Source organism: Rhododendron vialii, chromosome 4a, assembly GCF_030253575.1.
Source record: "Rhododendron vialii isolate Sample 1 chromosome 4a, ASM3025357v1".
NCBI lineage: Eukaryota > Viridiplantae > Streptophyta > Magnoliopsida > Ericales > Ericaceae > Rhododendron > Rhododendron vialii.
Window position 1 is genome coordinate 10,857,618 of NC_080560.1, and position 18,958 is coordinate 10,876,575.

Genomic DNA, 18,958 nt, shown 5'->3' on the forward strand with positions numbered 1-18,958 from the left:
TATAATGAATAATCTAATTTCATACTACATATGGGCAAATGAGTCATTTGACAATTTTTTACATTATACACTCTAACTTATACCACAAATTTATCCTTCATCAAAATCAAGTATTATTTTATTCCCCCTCCATAAATGACACATCAATGTGGGTCATACCTTCTTAACTAATACCCGTTACTATTTTATCCCCCACTTCAAAAATAATACACCCAAAATTTATATGGCATCCAATTGGGCCCTTAGTTTAAAGCTTTAGACAACAACGCCGTTTCTGGCAAATCATACTTGGGTGAAAGTTTTGAGAAACTTTTGTACTCCCATATGCTAGGTATGGGTTTTGGTATCTACTTCGGTCTGTTTTTAATTTTTCAGCCATTTTCCAAGCACACTTTGATAATTAGCTCCGTTCATTTTGTAAAACTCAACAAGGATATTAATCTTGACAAAAATTATGTTCATCGAACTTTATAAGATACATGATCAACACATGTGAAAATGGAAGATGTACAAAAATTGAATCTAAAAACGCACTGAATTGGAACTCAAATTTTGTTTTCTTGCATTTTTCACATGTGCCGATCATGTATCTATTAAATTTCAATGATCATAATTTTTGGCAATATTAATGTTCTCACCGAACTCTACAAAATGAACAAAGCCGATCATCAAGGTGTACTAAAAAAGTTGCCAGAAAATTTAAAACAATCCAAAGGGGTATACCAAGACCTTTTTATATGTTCTGATATAAGTGCTCTCTTTATGTTATTTGTGTCTATTGTCTTGGATGTTGGTCTTAGAAGGCAAGGCGAGTTTTAATGTCATGTAAATGGTCATAGTGATCTTTACGAAACTATGGCATCATATTTGCAGCACAAATACCTATTTATTAGCAGTTTACCATTTCTTCTTCTTCTTCTTCTTCTTCTTCTTCTTTTGGGTACATGCAGTTTACCATTTCCTTCAACACTGTGTAGTGTCTAATAAAAATACCAGGCATAACATGGCTAATCTACTTTCTATCAGAATTTAGGGCCAATGACAATCTGAATGTCCCAATGACAACTATGACAGAGATTCAACATATTCCATTCGAAGGATAAATAGATAGAGTAATCCAAAGATACCAATAAACGTGTCCAAGTTTGGCTATTCTAGATGATCTTCCCCTTCCTCTCTCTATTTACTGCGACCAAAATCTACCACCTCTTGGTGGAAAATATTATGCCTAACAGTCAAAGTGATGCAATGAAACCTATTGTCTATCAACTGTTGCTAAATGAGAATCAATTCAGGCTGGATTCCTTTGTGCCAATGATTTTGCCCAATCTAAGTTGCTGGACTATCAGATCACAAGCATATATGAATGAATTCAAACATGCTAAGACAATAGCTCACAGTTCAAAAACCACAAAAAATAGAGGCCAAAATCGTGTTGCATATTACCCTACAATACTGAATGAAAAACAAAATTGAAGGAGGAAAACCAAAGCTAGAAAATACTTCCTTTTAATCCAAGCTGTGTGAAGAAAGCATAAATAGTCTAAAACAAAAGCAAGTTACTCCAGATTCCGACCAACAAGCTCCATGAGAAAACTATACGTATCATAGTTATTTTGGTAAGTCTTTTTATAATGGAGGAGAACAAGCAAGCATCAACAAAAGATCGACTTTGATTGATTACATTCTACATTGTGCTTGATAACACAAAAACAAATGAAGTAGCACTCACTTGGACAAGGATCATGGTTCTATTGGAACACTAACAAGGGTAACAACCTAACAACAAAACAATGAAAAACAAAACAAAACCATCAACAACATTGCGATAGTTAAATTGCAAGTTTCAAGCTACATAAGCAAATACAGAGAATGAGCAAAATAACGGATTGATCTTTTGAACTACCACTTTCTCTTCCATTTCCATTGGATTAGCGATCTCATTTTTAATGCCATTGTAGCCACAAGGTGAGAAAAGAGATTGTATAAAATGCCACGTCAATCCATTAGCAAGTCTTTGGGATCCCAATCCTCTTATACCTATTTTGCTTCGGGTTATAGACTACTATCCTATCCAAATCCAATACCATTAAAATCTCTCCATCCTTTGTGTCACACAATGGCTTTAAACACTCTTTCTTCTCGAACTATAAGCATTCCATGTGCGAGCGTGTGCGTACGTGGGAGGTGGAAGCAGATAGTTGAGCTCGAGGGATTTTACTATTACACTATTCTGCACGACCATTATGACCATTAGGCAAGACTCTGTTAATATTGCTGAGTAAAAAAACCATTAAATAATTGCCAAGTATCTGGATTTTGTCCTCTACTTCCATAACTCATCTAGTAGAACAAACGTAGGCAGTAACTTCCTCTCTCTGCATACAACATATACTAAAACACTCCATGAATCAAGCTCTGGTTTGAACCCCATCTCCACCAATCCAAACAACACCGTCGCAGCATCAACCACCTTCCCATCCTCGCAAAGACGAACTAGTAATTCATTTGAAGTTGCGAAATGCGGCATAAACCCCCTACCCAACATCAAACACAACAACTAAAGAGCTTTGCCTAAATCCCCTTCTCTACACAAACAATTCAACACAACCCGGTAACTTGCTTTGTTCAAAGAAAAACCCTCATAATGTAGCGTATAAAGCATCCCTAGAGCCTCCTCAACCCTACCTTCTCTGCACAATCCTCCTAATATCACATAATGGTGATAACATCAGCTCTGTAGCCTTTTTCTTTCATCTATTTTAGCAAATCCATGGCTTCATCACTCTTCTCACTTTTACAAAAGCTATCAATCAAAGTGGTATAACCAACTATATCGAGTTTTAGACCAATGCTCTTCATCTCAGTAAAAGCATCAATGGCCTCTTCCAATCTTCCCTCCTTACAAAACCCTTTCATTAAGGCTGAGTAATTGAAAACATTTGGTTTGCAACCATTCTTCTTCATGAATTCGATTATCTTATTTGCCTGGTCAACTTTTCCCTAACGGGCAAATCCATTGATCAAAACATTGTAAGTTAAAGCATCGGGCACGATTTGATCTTTCAAGACCATTTCCTCGAACACATCAACTGTTTCTTTGAGCTTTCCACATTCACATAGACCATCCATCAAAGTCGAATAGGTAATCAAATTAGTGTAAGAAGTTTCAAATTTTTTCATCTCTTCCACCACTTGAAAAGCACATTTGATATCACCTTTCTTGCAATCGTATTTAACCAAGATGTTGATAATACAAGTGTTAGGCTCCAAGTTGATATTCGTCTTTGCATTCACAAGGAATGTTCGTGCCAAATCAACCTGATTTGACTCAACCAGAAGATTAAGACAGGTGCTGATGGCTTTAAGGTAGGGCTTCTTGTGAACAATTGTCTGAATGGCATAAAACATCTCAAGCACTCTTTCATGTAGAGAGGATTTTGAGAAATATTTCATGAGATTGAGGAATATGCCCTCATGAAATCTGCATGTTTCATATGTCATCTGATGAAGAACTGCATCAATTGCTTGAAATTTCTTGAACTGAGTAAGCTTATTGAGAATAGTCACATAGTTGGCATTATTGTGATTAAACCCCCTTTGATAGGATGCCTAGCTAGTTAAAAATCTCTAGGGCACGTTGTGGATCCCTCTCACGTTTTATAAAGTTGATGGCAGAATTATGAGATATGTATTTGGATTTCCTTCGAGCTTCTACTGTGGTGAATGTGGTTTCGGTAGGAAGGTCTGGTTTTTGAGAGGGGTTTTTGAGGAGCTGAAGCGGGGAGATCCATGGAAGTGAAGATGACGACGGAGTAGAAGTCGAAGTAGAGAACCACCGGTGCTTATGGAAAACGACTTTCATCTAATCCAAGAAAACTTTTGAGGCTATTATAGGGCTTTATAATCTGGAGAAGACAAGAATATGTAAGTCAATGGACTGGCTGACTAAAGAACACTAAGCAAGTTTTTCCTCTTTAACAACACAAACAACAATAAAGCAAAAATTAATCAAGTAGAGAAATGGCTTACACTGTGACTATGTCAGTAAAATGGATCATAAGCAGCAGAACATGAATGTGTGAAACTCCCACCTATATGAACAAAAAACAATAAATTATGTGCAAGCCACAACTTCAAGATTGGCGAGATGTCAACAAAACAATAGCAAAATACAACTGGAAATAGAAGCAAATACCACCAGCTAGCGAACAGTTGCTTATAATCTTCAAAGCCCTTACACCCTAAAATACATCTAATTAGGTCTTGGATGTTATACTCTATAATATTCTAAGCTGTAATGACCCATGAAGCCACTCTAACTTGGCATAACGCAGTAACCAAACACCAATCAACAGAAATGTTATTGAAAACCACCTCAGTCCTGTAGTCCATAAAGTTCAGAACACAGGCAAAGAAGATTGCATCCTAAATTATTTTTTTCAAATCCTTATTATTGAAGCTAAACCACCAGAATACTAACGAAGGACGATCTCTGGGGCCCTACCCAAGAACACAACGGTAGTAGATGATGAGTAGTTTGTAAAATATTTTCACCAAAAGACAAAAGGTGATGGAGTTTGAAAACAGTAACCCCCCCTCCCCCGCCGACTAAGAAGATCTTTCGTGGCAATCCTATTCTACAGCGCCAACCAAGCAAAACATTTCACCTTAGTAGTTGCAATTCTTCCAAACCAAGCTCTCTCCAGCTGGTTGGTCATTGATCCAAGGGAGTATGTATTGTTTTTCTCCACTAACCACACCACCACATCTTCCTTACTACTATTCCTCCGTACTGTAGTCAAGAGTCACAACAAAGTTGATCAAAGATTTTTCTCCTAAATTTAGGTTCCATGTGACACTCAAACAGGTTTCTCCTACTCCTTTGCTTTATGTTCGACAAAATCATTACACAGTGATTAAAGGTGCTAATATGGTGATCATCTAAGGATCACGGCTATGGATACGACATACAGACACAATACGTTATTCCTCCAAAAACTAGGATGCAGACATGTTAGGACATGTCAAATATGACCTATATGTATCTTAAGAATTCAGATAAAAGTTGACTTTTGTGTCAAATTAAGATTAAAAAAAAGAAGTAAAACATTGTGAATATACAAATCAATGATCATTGTATAAATATTCCTGAACTAAACATCTATGAAAATTTTGACTATGGGCCCAATTCTAAAGGTGCATTTTTAACCTTCTAATGTGTCGTCAACATGTTCTTGGAGTGTCCCCTATGTGTCCTCGAATGTCTACAATGAGTTCGACTAAACAAAATATGATTAAAAAATACATGTATTTAGGTGTGTCTGACACATGTCCGGAAAAATGTTGTGTCGCATCTGTATCTCACAATGGACACGGTTACGAAAGGCCGGTACACATGAAAATAGATTAAGCTGCAAAATAGTTGGTCCCTTGTACTACCAATACTCTAACCTCCTTATTGCCTCACTCTCCTTGTTCTGTCACGTTGCCACTAAATAAGTTACTTGTGCTGCCACACTAAAGCTTTAACCCAAGCTAAGATGGATGAAGATTCTTCTTAAGCTGTGGTGCCGTGACAACCCAATGAAAATGAGACACGGATGATCCTAGTCCCTTGTATACCATTTTTCAGGAACAACTAAACCGTACGATTCATATCTAAACGGCAATGACAATCGAAGTTGAAAATTGTGATAAATCATCTGGTAGCATTAACATTTCAATCACACAATGACACAAATAGAGAAAGATTAAGAATCTCACAAAATTGACCCAGTTTCTAATTTTGTCACCTACTTCACAAATATCAGCCCATCTATATATTTTAGCTTTTTTTTTACATGCACTAATTAAAACTAGATGAACAAAGTGACTCAAGTGCTAAGACAAAGAACATGTGCTGCAATTTACAATCCACAAATAGCACAAGATTATGCTGCAAACGAACGGGTCCCGTGTGATTGGCTTGGACCCATTACCTGAATTCCCTGACTTCGCTGTCTGCCCCCCCCGTCTTCTTGTACTACCATATCAACACTAATAAGTTTTAACATTCTCCCTATGTTGCCATCTATAAAGTTCTACCCCAAACTAAGTAATAAAGTAAGGAAACCAATAATTTCTTTCTTGTCCTTCTACTTAAAGAGCAAAGAGAAACACTTTTGCTACTGAGAATGCGAATGGTCAGCATGAAGGTTCAAGACTTAGCCGAGCGTTAGCGAAGCAGAATAGACTAAGGGTTTCAAGTAATGGTGCGACAACACAATGTGAATGACACAGAGTTGAGACAAAAATTTGGGATTTAATTGTTAAGGAAATAGAATCCTACATTGCTTGGGAGTGGAATGGGTGATCACTTAATAACATCTGTGACCTCTCCACTTATTGCCAATTGGCTTTGAGATGGATATAAAGTTTCTACATGGTATCAAAGCGGGGCCCGTTCCACTCCACATTTTAAAAATTAACAATCCACACCCCACGATGACAGACTAGCAAAAAGGCTGCACGATGATAGGACCCAAAGGTGGCCACACGTGACAGACCTCAAACGCGTCTGCACGTGAGGGGGGATGTTAAGAAAATAGAATCCCACATTGCTTAGGAGTGGAATGGGTGATCACTTAATAACATCTGGGACCTTTCCACTCATTGCCAATTGGCTTTGAGATGGATATAAAGTTTCTACATTAATATCCTAATTCGCACTTAAAATACCTAGGTAAATACGAGTTTACGACTGTGATTATATGGATGAGAGCATAAAATTTTTCAACTTTCTAAATAAACTAAAAAGGTAGAAAAAAATTAAGAAACCAACCAAATTGAGCTTACCCACTTGAAATAATGTCACCTACATCCGTCCGCAGACGTAAAGCACAAAAAATGACAGAGAGAAATTTACCTGAATGGGAAGAACCATAACGTGTCGCAGATAGATACAAATTACCAGCGCATCATATATATCCTCCGTTTAGAGAGAGAGAGAGAGAGAGAGAGAGAGAGAACAAGCAACGGGAATGGGTTTTGCAGAATGACTTCGGGCTCAGGGTTTGCCGGTTTGGGGATCAAAATGTATTCTCCCAACAATGCCGTTTCTGGCAGATCATACATGGCAAAACATTTTGTGAACTTCTTGTGTTTTGTGGACTTAATCTGGGAATGGTCTTGGATTTCAGAAAAATTCAAGCATCTAATTTAGCCAAGGTTGTTTAAATTCTGGGTATGATTTTTCTTTTTCTTTTTTTTAAAATGGAATTATGCAGTTTTGCTTTTTGAAGTGGAATTCTGGATATGATTTTGTAGCGGAATTCTAGTATCATGGATTCACAAGAAAGGGCCAAGCCAATCAAAGCCAGACATGTACAAGAACGATTAAAGAAAGAAGGAATGACTTTCTTCATTAATTAATTTATAATGAGCGTAGTAAAGGTCAATTAAAAAAAGAAGGATACTTTTGTAACTTTACACAATGAGGACAAAAGTTGGAGTGCCATTGACTTGGAGTGCCAAAAATCAATCTACCCTTTTTTCTTCTTCCGAAAGCTTCCCCATTTCAGTTCTTCTTTCCTATAGCTCTACCACAACCTTCGGCGTTCAACTCCCTCCCTCCCTCCCTTCCTCTCTCTCTCTCCAATTATCGGATTTTCAGAATGAAGGAAGAGGGCCTTGATCTGGGCCCAGGTCGAAGGGGATTAGTCTAACTGCAGTCTCTCAATTTACGAACTTTAGGGAACATCTCTCTCTCTCTCTCTCTGGTCTATGGGTAATGAAAAGTATACATATAGCTCATGTATGGTGCGTTTTTCTATATTATTGGATTACAAGCTAATGACGGTAGTCAAGTTGCTTCCGATTGATGTATATAAGGAGAATGACCCGTCAAGAAAAATCCGTGAAAACATGATGTTTAGTTCTTTTAGTTTAACGGAAACAGCCCATAATGAACTGTCGAATTTTAAACTTAATTATTTTTTGTTTTTACTGTTTAATTTCCCCTTAATTTGGCTAAAAAACCCTAACCCTAACTTTTAGTCTTCATTGTTTAAATATTTTCCCAGTGCCTTTTCAGAAAGCTTATCAGATACTGTAATGATGGTTCGATCTTCCAAAGTTCATGGCGAAAAATCAAATGACACAGATTATTTAGAAGGAAAAGATTGGATCAGCAATTTACCAGATGCAATTCTGTGTCATATATTGTCTCTTATGCCCACAAAAAATGCTGTCCGAACCGGCATATTGTCGACCAGATGGAAATCCCTTTGGGCTTCAGTCCCAGTTATTGACCTTAGATATTATAGAATGGGTTATGGTGATCCAGGAAGCTTTATGGATTTTGTGGACAGGGTTCTGCTCCTCCACAATTCGCCAAATCTAACTAAATTTCACTTACATTGTGGATGGGGAAACGAGAATCCTTACCGTCTTAACTCATGGATTTCTACTGCAATCAACCGTCATGTTCAAGAACTTGTTCTTAGTATCACATCGAAAGCTATTTTTGAGTTGCCGAGACACCTCTTTACATCTATTGATCTCGTGGTTTTAAAGTTAAGTTATGGGTTTTCTTGGTCTGCTTTGACGGTGTTTTTGCCGCGTCTCAAGGTTCTCCATCTTTTTTCCTTGAACTTTCTTGATGATGGTTCGTTAAAAAACCTCCTCTCTGGCTGCCCAGTCCTTGAAGAACTAGCAATAATTACGTCGCCAAGAGGTAAGATAAACACATTATGCATTTGCTCATCTACTCTGAAGAAATTGATTGTACTCAACTTCGAAGAAAGAAGTGTTCAATGTGGTGTTGTGATTAAAGCTCCATCTCTTGAAAGCCTCGAGCTCAGTGATAGTGTATCGAGGGATTTTGAGGTTGATGAACTCCCTGCTTTAGTTAAGGCAGATGTTCATGTTTGTTTCGGCAATGATGGCTATGAAGGTAGTGATTATTACTGTAATGCGGTAGTTCGGATGCTTGCAAAGGCTTCTAATGTTCAGAATTTGTGGTTATATAATGCAACTCTCAAGGTAACTACTAATTTATTCTTGTGGTTGTGACAAGTTTATCAAACTAACAAATTGGGTGCAAAATCTCATTTTCTTTTGTGTGTAAATCATCTCAGGTTGTTATCCATGCTTCTGCCTATAATGAACTGTTGTTTCCTTCTTTGACCCACTTGCACATTGCAATTCATGACATTCCTTGGTCTGTTGTTCCGGACTTGCTCGGGCACATTCCTAGTTTGACAGTTTTAGTTCTGACCAAGGTGAGTTCATTTTGTGGGGATCTTTTGAGGTATATTTTCATTTGTTTCAAACCTTCAATGTCATTGACTGTTGTGTTGTTACCAGGATAGAAAATGTTGCGACGTGTGTTTGTGGAGTGGAGCGCCAGAGAATGTGCCTCTATGTTTGTCACTCAGCTTGGAGAAAATTGAATTTAATGGATTTTCCGGATGTAACAAGGAGATGAAACTGGTGCGGTATCTTTTGGAGAATGCCATGGTTTTGAAGAGGTTGACTCTTCGTTCTTGGAGCAGGAACAAGAAAATAAAGACAGATCTTCAGAAATATGAGAGAGGCTCGAGCACATGTCAAATTGAGTTTTGCCACCAAAAAGGAAGATTTGGGTCTTACCGGTTCTCCACCGTGGAGTGGCTTTGATATTTTGCAGTATACAACAACACCTGGAGTAGAGTAACAATCTCAGCCTTGGTATATTTGCCCTCTTTCTTTTGTCCAGCACAAGAAATGTGCAGCTCTTAGAAAAATGTAGGTTAATTTTCCAGCTCTGCATCTTTATAATATGGTGAAACTGTGAAAGTACATTGAGACCCTCTCAACTATGCCTTTTTTCCACGGAGACTCCCTAATGTTTAAAACCGTCCGTACAGACCCCCTCAACTACATGAAATGAAAAATTGGCTAACCCTGTTAACGGAATGAGGAAAAATAACGATTCTACCCCTTAAAAATTGCCCCACACTGACCCCCTCATCTATAGAAATTGTTCACGTTGATTCCTTCATCTTAACGGTGTTTTTGACAGAAGGGTGTTGAGTGGTTTAGGGTTATAGTTGAGGGGGTCTGTATGGGTGGTTTTAAATGTTAAGGGGTCTTCGTGAAAAAAAGGCATAATTGAGAGGGTCTTCGTGTACTTTCACCTTATAATATTTGATATCTAGCTAAGAATATGCAATATTGGATACTATTGAAAATGCTTGAAGCGATATTCATGGATCTTTTCACATAGGTCTGTTTTGCTTGTAAGTTAGGAATGACCGTTCTTCAGGTGGCTCTTTTGATTTAGGATGATGTGATGATGTCTTGCTGCTGTTTTTTTCTAACCGTCTTCTGCTTTGGCTCTCCCTGCTTTTGTGCTCCTTGGAGATCTCGTTTTCTTGTTTGATGCATTTTGCTATATTCATTTTGTCTTTCAATTTTTCTTGCTGGATCTAATTAAGGGTTTGTGTAATGGTATTGCTAGCGAATTTTTTGATCCATCCCAAACCAATTCTCTCTTTCTTCCCTTGCCCACTAACTTACTGATTTACTTATTTATTTATGCAGTGATGTTTAATGTCATTGTACTAGCAAATTATCCATGCGTATAGGCATCCGGTAACATAAGGTTCACTAGAATCGCTACCCCCAAAAGCTACTATTTACATCGTTACATGATTTCATTAGTATGCAAATTAATGAAAAAATACTAGTACAATTTTTGTGTGATTGGTCAACATAAAATCCATTTGGTAGTACTTTCATCTCCTAAAACGTGACTACCGCCATTTGTGACTAAGTGATGGTGGTCGTCCATTCATGTAGATTAGCAACACAGCCGCCATTTGCGACTAAATGATGGGGGTCGTCCATTCATGTAGATTAGCAACACAGCTCTTGTGATCTTTACACTTTAGAGTCACACCAGCACATTAATAGTTAAAAAAATTCTTCTTAATAACTAAAGTATCTAATAACCAAGAAAAATACTTCATTTGTACCTAAATAAGAGAAGTGCAGCTCTTAGAAAAATGTAGGTTTTCCAGCTCTGCATCTTTATAATATTTGATATCTAGCTAAGAATATGCAATATTGGCAACTATCAAAATGCATGAAGCTATATTCATGGATTGTTTCAAGTAGGTCATTTTGCTTGCAATTCAGGAAGGACCGTTCTTCAGGTGGCCCTTTTAATTTGGGGTTTTTTGTTTTATTTAGGATAAAGTCATGATGTCTTGCTGCTGTTTTTTTTGGGTAAGTCTGCTGCTTTGGCTCTCCCTGCTTTTGTGCTCCTTGGAGATCTCATTTTCTTGTTTGATGGATTTTGCTATGTTCATTTTGTCTTTCAATTTTTCTTGCTGGATCTAACTAAGGGTTTGTGTAATGGTATTTCTAGCTAGGATTTAATTGTGCTGGCGAATTTTTTGATTTAATAGTACTATTGGTGCTGTGTTATAGTACATCTGTTTGCATGGAGAATGAGATGGATTATCCAAATCAAGATTCAGTTATTTCTTTGTATTTAAACCCATGAATAGCTTAAACTAATACTCCTACAGAAGTTGGAACAAAAGGGATTAGACTACTTAAGACTGCCGTTAAGCTAGCATGGTTGAAACAAAGTTTTACACAAATATGCTGGAAAAAAAAAAAAAAATAGTCTCATGACATAGAAAAAAACCGAATAGTTCATGAATAGAAGTATTTCGGCTTAAGATCTTTCGTGCGCAAATGCCATGGTGTCTTTGCATTTTTTGGGAAAATTTCAAAATAGCACCTTACCTTTCACACAAATCACGCATAGGCAGCTGACCTTTTAATATTATCAAAAAAACACATGTCCTATTAAAAAACTCATCAATTTTCCACCCGCCGTTAACTTTCCATTCAAAAACAGACGGAAATGCTGAAATGGCCTACACCTGACAATTTGGAGGGAAACCAATATGTATTTTGAGGGAAAAATATATTACTCTACTGATTTCTCCCGCCAAAATCTACCTATGGGGCCATGGAGTTCCAATAACAACTATTTTACTTTCTCTATAACTTTTAGTTTTGTTTTTTCTTTTCTTTTCTTTTTTTTCGCGTTTGTTAGTTTTGCGTCAACCTTTTGTGACTTATTGATTTGTCTCGACAAGACAAATCGAAAAAGTATTTTTTTTTATACTTTTACCCAAATGTTTTAGGAAATAATCACTTTTAAATAAAAAAATGACTATTTCCCAAAATATTTGGGCAAATATATAATTTTTTTTTACTTTCTGATGACAAAAAAAAGTGAGGTGCAACTAAGAAAGACGGGAAAAAATTTAAATAAGAACAAAACTAAAAAAAAGTTAAGTGGAATGGGGATGTCCCAAACATCTCCTTCTTCTCCTTCATTTGCCTCACACCATCTCAAGCTCTGCCAAAAAAAATGGCACATAAATTTAATCTCCAAAATGTGCAATAACCAGTTCAAAAAAATAAACAGTTACAATAACCGAAATGAAGTCTTATAAGCATTACTCCCATAACAAACCATTGGAACTCCATGGCCCCTCAGGTGGGTTTTGGCGGGAGAAATCAGTAGAGTAATGTGTTTTTCTCCCAAAATGTATATTGGTTTCCCTCCAAATGGCCAGATGTAGGCCATTTCAGCATTTCCGTCTGTTTTTGGATGGAAAGTTAACGGCGGGTGGAAAATTAATGAATTTTTAAATAGGTCAAGTGTTTTTTTGATAATATTAAAAGATTAGGTGCCTATACGTGATTTGTAAGAAAAGTCAGGTGCTATTTTGAAATTTTCCCTTATCCATATCCATATCATCAAAATGTTTTTTTCTCCCCTAGAACACAGTAAAGCGTACGCATGCTTCAAGAGGAAATCTACGGGGTGAAATATTAGAGCCATGATCCTCCTATGCTATCAGTTTGCCAATTAGACAATCTCAATTTCGAGAGGATCGTAAACTGCAAGTGGTTTCTGTCTTCTGCTAGCTTCTTCATCATGATTTCTGCTAGTTTCTTCATCGTGAATGGCTGCTTCACTGGTCTTATAATTGGTGTTTCTCACTAGATGTCACTCTACCTGATTCTGGAGATCAAACTGAATAAATCTGAAGTTTGTGAAGGATGGCACTGCTCCACCGATGCCCCTTTTACGGGCATTGCACCTGGGAGTCACCGATTTGCTAAGAATCGACGGTACTCATTAGATGCAAAAGAAAAACCAAAATCACTACGATGTCACTTACTGTGACACATGCTCATTATTTTTATATCTTAAGTCTCATATTTATGCATTTTGTGTGCCTTTTATGTGGGTGCGTTATATGTTTCGGCGAACAGGATATACTCATAATCTGACATTCTTAGCGACGCACAAAACTCTATGTAAAGAATGTTGTGAAGTCAAAAGTCGATATCGTAGTTCGAATCCTACGAGCGCGGATGAATAGCGCTCTACCATCAGGAATGTTGAATGCCATTTTACCTAAGTGGCTAAACTGCCTTTTTATTATAACTTTAGAATTACAGAGGAAATCAAGATACTTCCATGAGTTGTACAGAGACTCTGGTTAACTGGCATAATGATCTCTGAATGGTCAATCAAGGTAAGTTATTTTTTGTTATGTGTTAAGCTTGAATGGAAAAAAAAAAATCAATCGGGGTTAACTGTAACTAATTTAGCCAATCACGATTAATAAATGCTAACCATGATTAGCTAACATTATCAAGATCAAAATGAGTTTAACTTTTGATTAATCACTAATCAAGTGATCATTCATGGAATGGTGAAGCAAATAACTCTTTTTAATTATTGTGGTGTCACTTTCAGAAACACAACTGTGTTCAGAGTCGTTGGATGCACATGAGGACGCATACATCCAATGGCTCCGGACACAGATGTGCATGGAGTTGGATTTAAAAAGTGTGGTCTTAGAATTGTTGGAGGTTTCAGGGTTCCCACATTGAGAGGTAGAAAAATTAATGAAAAATTAAGAAAATCAAGTAGAAGTAGTTGGCATTTTTTGGTTATTTCATCTTGTTTTAAGTAAAGTCCAACAAACAAATGCTTTGTTTTTCTTTCCATAGTCCCAAAAAAAAAAAAACCCGTTAATACTCCCCTCCAAATCAATTTTTAATTATCGTTTGTCTCTTTCCTTTTTTTTTTTTTTTTAATTTTATAATAATTCTCGGACAAACCATTTTGAAGAAGGAAAGGAATAGTAAAAGATTTTTTTTTCTAAGTTTTCATAAATACAGAACAATACACAGGAAATACTGGCCTAAATCCTGAATACAGGTACAAAGGACCCCTAATACTGTATTTGCATACTCGAAAAATGATTTTCACCCACTATTTGATGACTATATATACATACATACCTTCGTATTATAAAGGTTATAAATGTCAAAGGAGCCTCTTCTAGAAAATGTGTTATTTCTTAAAGAGGATTTATGAAATTCTTTTGGGTGACTATAACCGTTCGATGGACGAAAACCCATGTGTATCGAACGGTTTTGGAAATAGTTGTGTTCGAAATTGTGTTTTGAAGTTGTGTGCATATCATTGCTCAGACAAAAAGTACTTCATCCAATACGTGTGAATTCTCTCTCTCTCTCTCTCTCTCTCTCTGGTGCATAAATAAGCTGCATTCTTTCAGAGAACACATCAAGACTGTAATTTTGGAACTTCCTCCTTTATTTACTGTTCTGCACCCATATGGATTAAGTTCACGAAATCCATATCCTAAACCTGATTTTTACTCTGTTTTCATTTTTGTTTTTGTGTTTCGTCCACTTGTGTTATAGCATCAGCATACCAGAGACTACAAAGATGCACAAATCTTCGAAAACTCGAAACTACCGCGATAACAAACCTAGAGATTCCGAAAAAGATGATCGGATTACCAGTCTACCGGAGCAACTTCTTGCTACTATATAGTCATTGATGCCCACAAAATATGCTGTCCGAACCAGCTCATTATCAACCAGATGGAGATATCTTTGGACTTCTGTACGAAGTTTTGACTTCTATTGTTATAACAAGCACCTTTGGAGACTGCAAGGATGCACGTTCCGGCTTCATGAATTTTGTGGACAGAGTTCTGCTTCTCCACAATCTGCAAAACATAGAAAGATTTCGCCTTGAATGCAGGTATGGGTACTACAATCCATACCGTGTTAACTGTTAACTCATGGATTCATGCTGCAATCAAGCTAAAAGTCCAAGAGATTGTTCTTGATCTTAACATAGAGCCTGTGGTTGAATTGCCCCAAATCCTCTTTACCTCTGTCAATCTTGTGGTTTTAAAGTTAACTGGTTGTGTGTTCTTTCGGTTCTCAAGGTGCTCCATCTTCATTCGTTGACATTTCTCGATGACAATTCTTTTAAAACCTCCTCTCTGGCTGCCCAGCCCTCGAAGAACTGAGGTTACAGAGCATGACTATGTCAGGCAAAGACAACAAAACGACCTTATGCGTTTGCTCTTCTACTCTGAAGAGATTGTGTATCAATTGGAAAAGTTTTCAACAATATGGGGTTGTGATTGAAGCCCCAGTTCTTGAAAGCCTCAAGTTTGTTGATTGTGTGTCCATGGTTTTTGACATTGATGAGCTCCTTCCTTTAGTTGAAGCAACCTTTCGTGTCCATGGGTCTTAGAAAGCGTTTGTGTTTTGGTCATTGCTAAGATGTTAGAAGTCATTTTTTCCTAATTAACCTGTTCAGACATTGCAAGAAGGTAAGTTCACTTATGTGAAGGGTTTAGTTTTCAAGAAGGTAACTAATCTTAATGGAGACCATTTCAGGATTAACGCAATCTTTGAAGCCTTGAATTGTCTTTATTTTCTTGTTCAATGATCATTTCACTTAATTTCTACAGGTCATTCATAATTTTCAAAGTTCAATGATCAATCCCAATCCAATCCGCTAATGAAATCTCACACACACACACACAAAAGAAGAAGAGCTCAGGAGGGCCTCGGGCACTAACCAAAAATCCAATATGTTTCTCCAGCAAAATTCTGTCTTATCACAAAATCACCAGTGTATAGACAGACAACCTATCTCACACAATTCACACACCACACATAAAGTCATAAACAGCTATGATTAAAGAAACCAATCATGAAAAATGCACAGAAACAACACTTCGTTTCCAAACATTTCCACTGATTCATAAGTTGTGGCAAATGTATCTGAACATGCATTTTAAGGTGACTTTTGGAATTCGCAGTTTTAAGTATGGAAAATGTTGTCTTTGATTGGAAATATGTAGATGAACGAATGGAAGAATTGTTGAGCATAGAAGTATTGTTTCAATGGATTTTTGGCCTTTTTTTTTTTTGGTTTGGTAAAATTAAGTTTTATGAGAAAAGAAAAGAAACAGAATACATGCCCCTGAAGAAAGCTCCCAACAAGAAAAGGGCAGCAATGGAAAAAACAAGAAACAAGGGAAACAATACATACTAATTGACTACATTCCTTAACACCTTTGCGATTTATAATAGGAATGGTTGTCTTGCTGTTTGGGTAGCAAATGTAGAAGTCTTTCTGCCATAACACAGTTCCAAATTGAAGGACGGAGACATAATCCGAAAATTCTGGCTTTATCCTCTATCATCCAAATCCAGTAAACTAGTAAAGCATCTTATGGGAGTGCATTTAGGGGTGGTATCCAAACACCTAAGATGGAAAAAAGAGCAACAATGCAAAATTCAAAAAAAAGACCAATCCAAACACCCTCAAAGTCTTTTGAGTTTTCATTTTGCATTTCCAAACCACATTCAACCCGGGAATAAAAGAAAAAAAAAAAAAAAACGCACAACATTTTCCTCACTCATTTCTCATTCTTCATTCTCGCCCCCCCCCCCCCCCCCCCCCCCCCCCCCCCCCCCTTAAAATCATGAAAAATGCATAAAACTACACTTGAATGCTACTAAACATATCCAATGATTCATAAATATTCCAAAACTAATAAAAGATATCAACTTTCCTACTTTAAAGACTCTGGATAGCAAAAGTGACCTCAAAGTGCAGATTGGATTCATTCCATTGAACGAACACAGCTGTATTTGTGTTTTGATAACTCGGAAGTCCGGACCAACTTACGAACACAGCTGTCTGTCCACAAGCATATATTGATGAGGTTCCTCAGATACATAATTTGTTACAACAATTTCTTTCGCAATATGTAAACATCCGCCTCCTCATACGCATACTCCGGATGCAAATGCTCGCGAGGAACCTTCTCCACATCAAAAACCCTGCTGCAAATCTCCCAAAACAAGCTATGAGCCTCAGGAGATCTGATCTGGTACCCGAGCAGCACGGCCCCGCCGTCCCCGACCAACGCCTCCATGGCACTCACCAGCGGGCCCACGGTCTCCTCGATGTAAACGACGTCGGTGGCGATGACGAGGTCGAACGGCGGGCCTAGGGCTTGGATCTGGTCGGGCTTGGTCCAGTAGAGCTGGGCCGTCTTTAGGTTTTTTTTCAAAACGGGCTTGTTGCGCTTGAGGTTGCGCTTGAGGGCTGGCATGACGGGGGCGATGTCGGTGAGGACGACGTCGTGGAGGCCGAGGAGGTGGAGGCCCATGGCGGCGACGCCGCAGCCGGCCCCGATCTCGACGGCGCGCTTGTTTGGGAAGTCGAGGAGGGCGGCGTAGGGGTTTGTTGTTGTGTCGGAGGGTTGCGGCGGGGCCGACCAGCGCTCGGCGAACTTGACAAGGAGGAGGGAGCAGGGCCAAACGGAGGTGCCGACGTGCATGGAGTTGTTGTCTTGTTGGATTGAGAGGAGGGAGTCGCGTACGCGGAGCTCGACTACGGGTGACTCGGTGAATTTCATCTCGCGCGCTCTCTCTCTCTCTCTCTCTCTCTCTCTCTCGTTCTTTTTCTGGAACAGCCAACCGTAGTGTTTTTTGCTAGTGTACAATGTCCGGACCAGCTTACTCGTATATCGACTTAATTAAAGTGAAATGATTTTGATTTTGCCACTCCTTTGCAAGTATATTTTCAACGTCACTACCCTACAAGTGAATTTTTCAATTAACAAAAAAAAAAATGAACAAAATCAACAACCTAGTTTAGAGCAAGTTTATCAATCTCTGTAAATAAGAGAAAAAGCTATTTTAGCTAATGAAAGGGATAAATTCTCCCCTGCACCAGCAAAGCTAAACCACACGGTATAATTTCTTCCGCTACAGTAGTTCGGTTCTTCTACCGAAGAACTGTTCACACGCGATCCAATTCTTTATCAATTTTTCTGGCGCGTTTTTTCTTCTCCGGTTCAGTCCTTTTCCCGCGCTATCTCCCCCTTCCCTCCCTCTCTCTCTTCTCTTCCTTTTAGTACCCTATTTGTGCTAAAGATTTCCTGTCAATCCCCAGAATTTGTGTCTGCTGCAACAAAGGTATGAATTCCTAACTTTTATTGTTTTTGTGTATGAGTTTGAGATTGAGAAATTATGGTACGAAGAATGCATGATTATTGGGTCAGGGCTTGAAATACTTGCTTATTTTTTTCATCAGAGATAAGATTGGAGCTTTTGTGGGGAGCCATGTGTATGATCAAACTTGTTGGAGAAAATGGCTCACCAACTGTTTGAGAAATTTACTGAGTGATTTGTTTTCAAGGGATTCATTGTAGAAAGAAGTGAAGTGAAGCTACCACCCTTAATTGTTTTCAAGGGATTCATTTACTGAGTGATTTGTTTTCATTGATTCAAACTTGTTTTCAAAGTTTAAATCAATGTAACTTTGCTAGACCTTTGGAAGCATCGATTAAAGTGGAGTTTTTAGCTGATCCCTAGACCTTAAGTTAACTGGTAAACATTGCGTAATGAATCCCATAGCTACCACACCAGCAGGGCCTAATGCATTTAACTATTTTAATTGAAGGTCATTGACTGACCAACATAGTCTTTTAGTCAATATGGTCCAACTAAGATGGTTGTTATCTTCAATGGATTATAA

The 18,958-nt window shown here is 37.9% G+C and overlaps 3 protein-coding genes and 1 pseudogene across 6 annotated transcripts in view; 1 reads left to right on the forward strand and 3 right to left on the reverse strand.

The window, feature by feature from the left end:
* LOC131323193 (prohibitin-1, mitochondrial-like) overlaps window positions 1–18,958 on the reverse strand; it is a 38,677-nt gene that overhangs the window by 10,878 nt on the left and 8,841 nt on the right. The gene's annotated exons all lie outside the window — the stretch shown is intronic.
* On the reverse strand, window positions 2,255–7,020 carry LOC131323187 (pentatricopeptide repeat-containing protein At5g18475-like; annotated as a pseudogene).
* Window positions 7,579–14,922, forward strand: LOC131323189 (putative FBD-associated F-box protein At5g53635). 3 transcript variants are annotated; one of them, XM_058354874.1, is made up of 4 exons: window positions 7,583–7,768; window positions 8,064–9,024; window positions 9,120–9,263; window positions 9,349–9,939. In XM_058354874.1, the coding sequence occupies exons 2-4, from the start codon at window positions 8,095–8,097 to the stop codon at window positions 9,658–9,660; spliced, it is 1,386 nt and encodes a 461-aa protein (XP_058210857.1). In that variant the 5' UTR covers window positions 7,583–7,768; window positions 8,064–8,094; the 3' UTR covers window positions 9,661–9,939. The 3 variants fall into 3 exon arrangements, 2 of the variants coding, with proteins under 2 accessions (XP_058210858.1, XP_058210857.1); XR_009199111.1 differs by lacking the exon at window positions 7,583–7,768 and adding an exon at window positions 14,800–14,922 and having other exon boundaries at window positions 7,778–9,024; window positions 9,349–9,733; XM_058354875.1 differs by having other exon boundaries at window positions 7,579–9,024.
* LOC131323194 (uncharacterized) lies at window positions 14,667–17,903 on the reverse strand. 2 transcript variants are annotated; one of them, XM_058354882.1, is made up of 2 exons: window positions 17,015–17,903; window positions 14,667–15,110 (listed from the first exon to the last, which is right to left on the reverse strand). In XM_058354882.1, exon 1 carries the CDS (start codon window positions 17,832–17,834, stop codon window positions 17,157–17,159), a length of 678 nt encoding a protein of 225 aa, XP_058210865.1. In that variant the 5' UTR covers window positions 17,835–17,903; the 3' UTR covers window positions 14,667–15,110; window positions 17,015–17,156. The 2 variants fall into 2 exon arrangements, with proteins under 2 accessions (XP_058210865.1, XP_058210864.1); XM_058354881.1 differs by having other exon boundaries at window positions 14,667–15,707.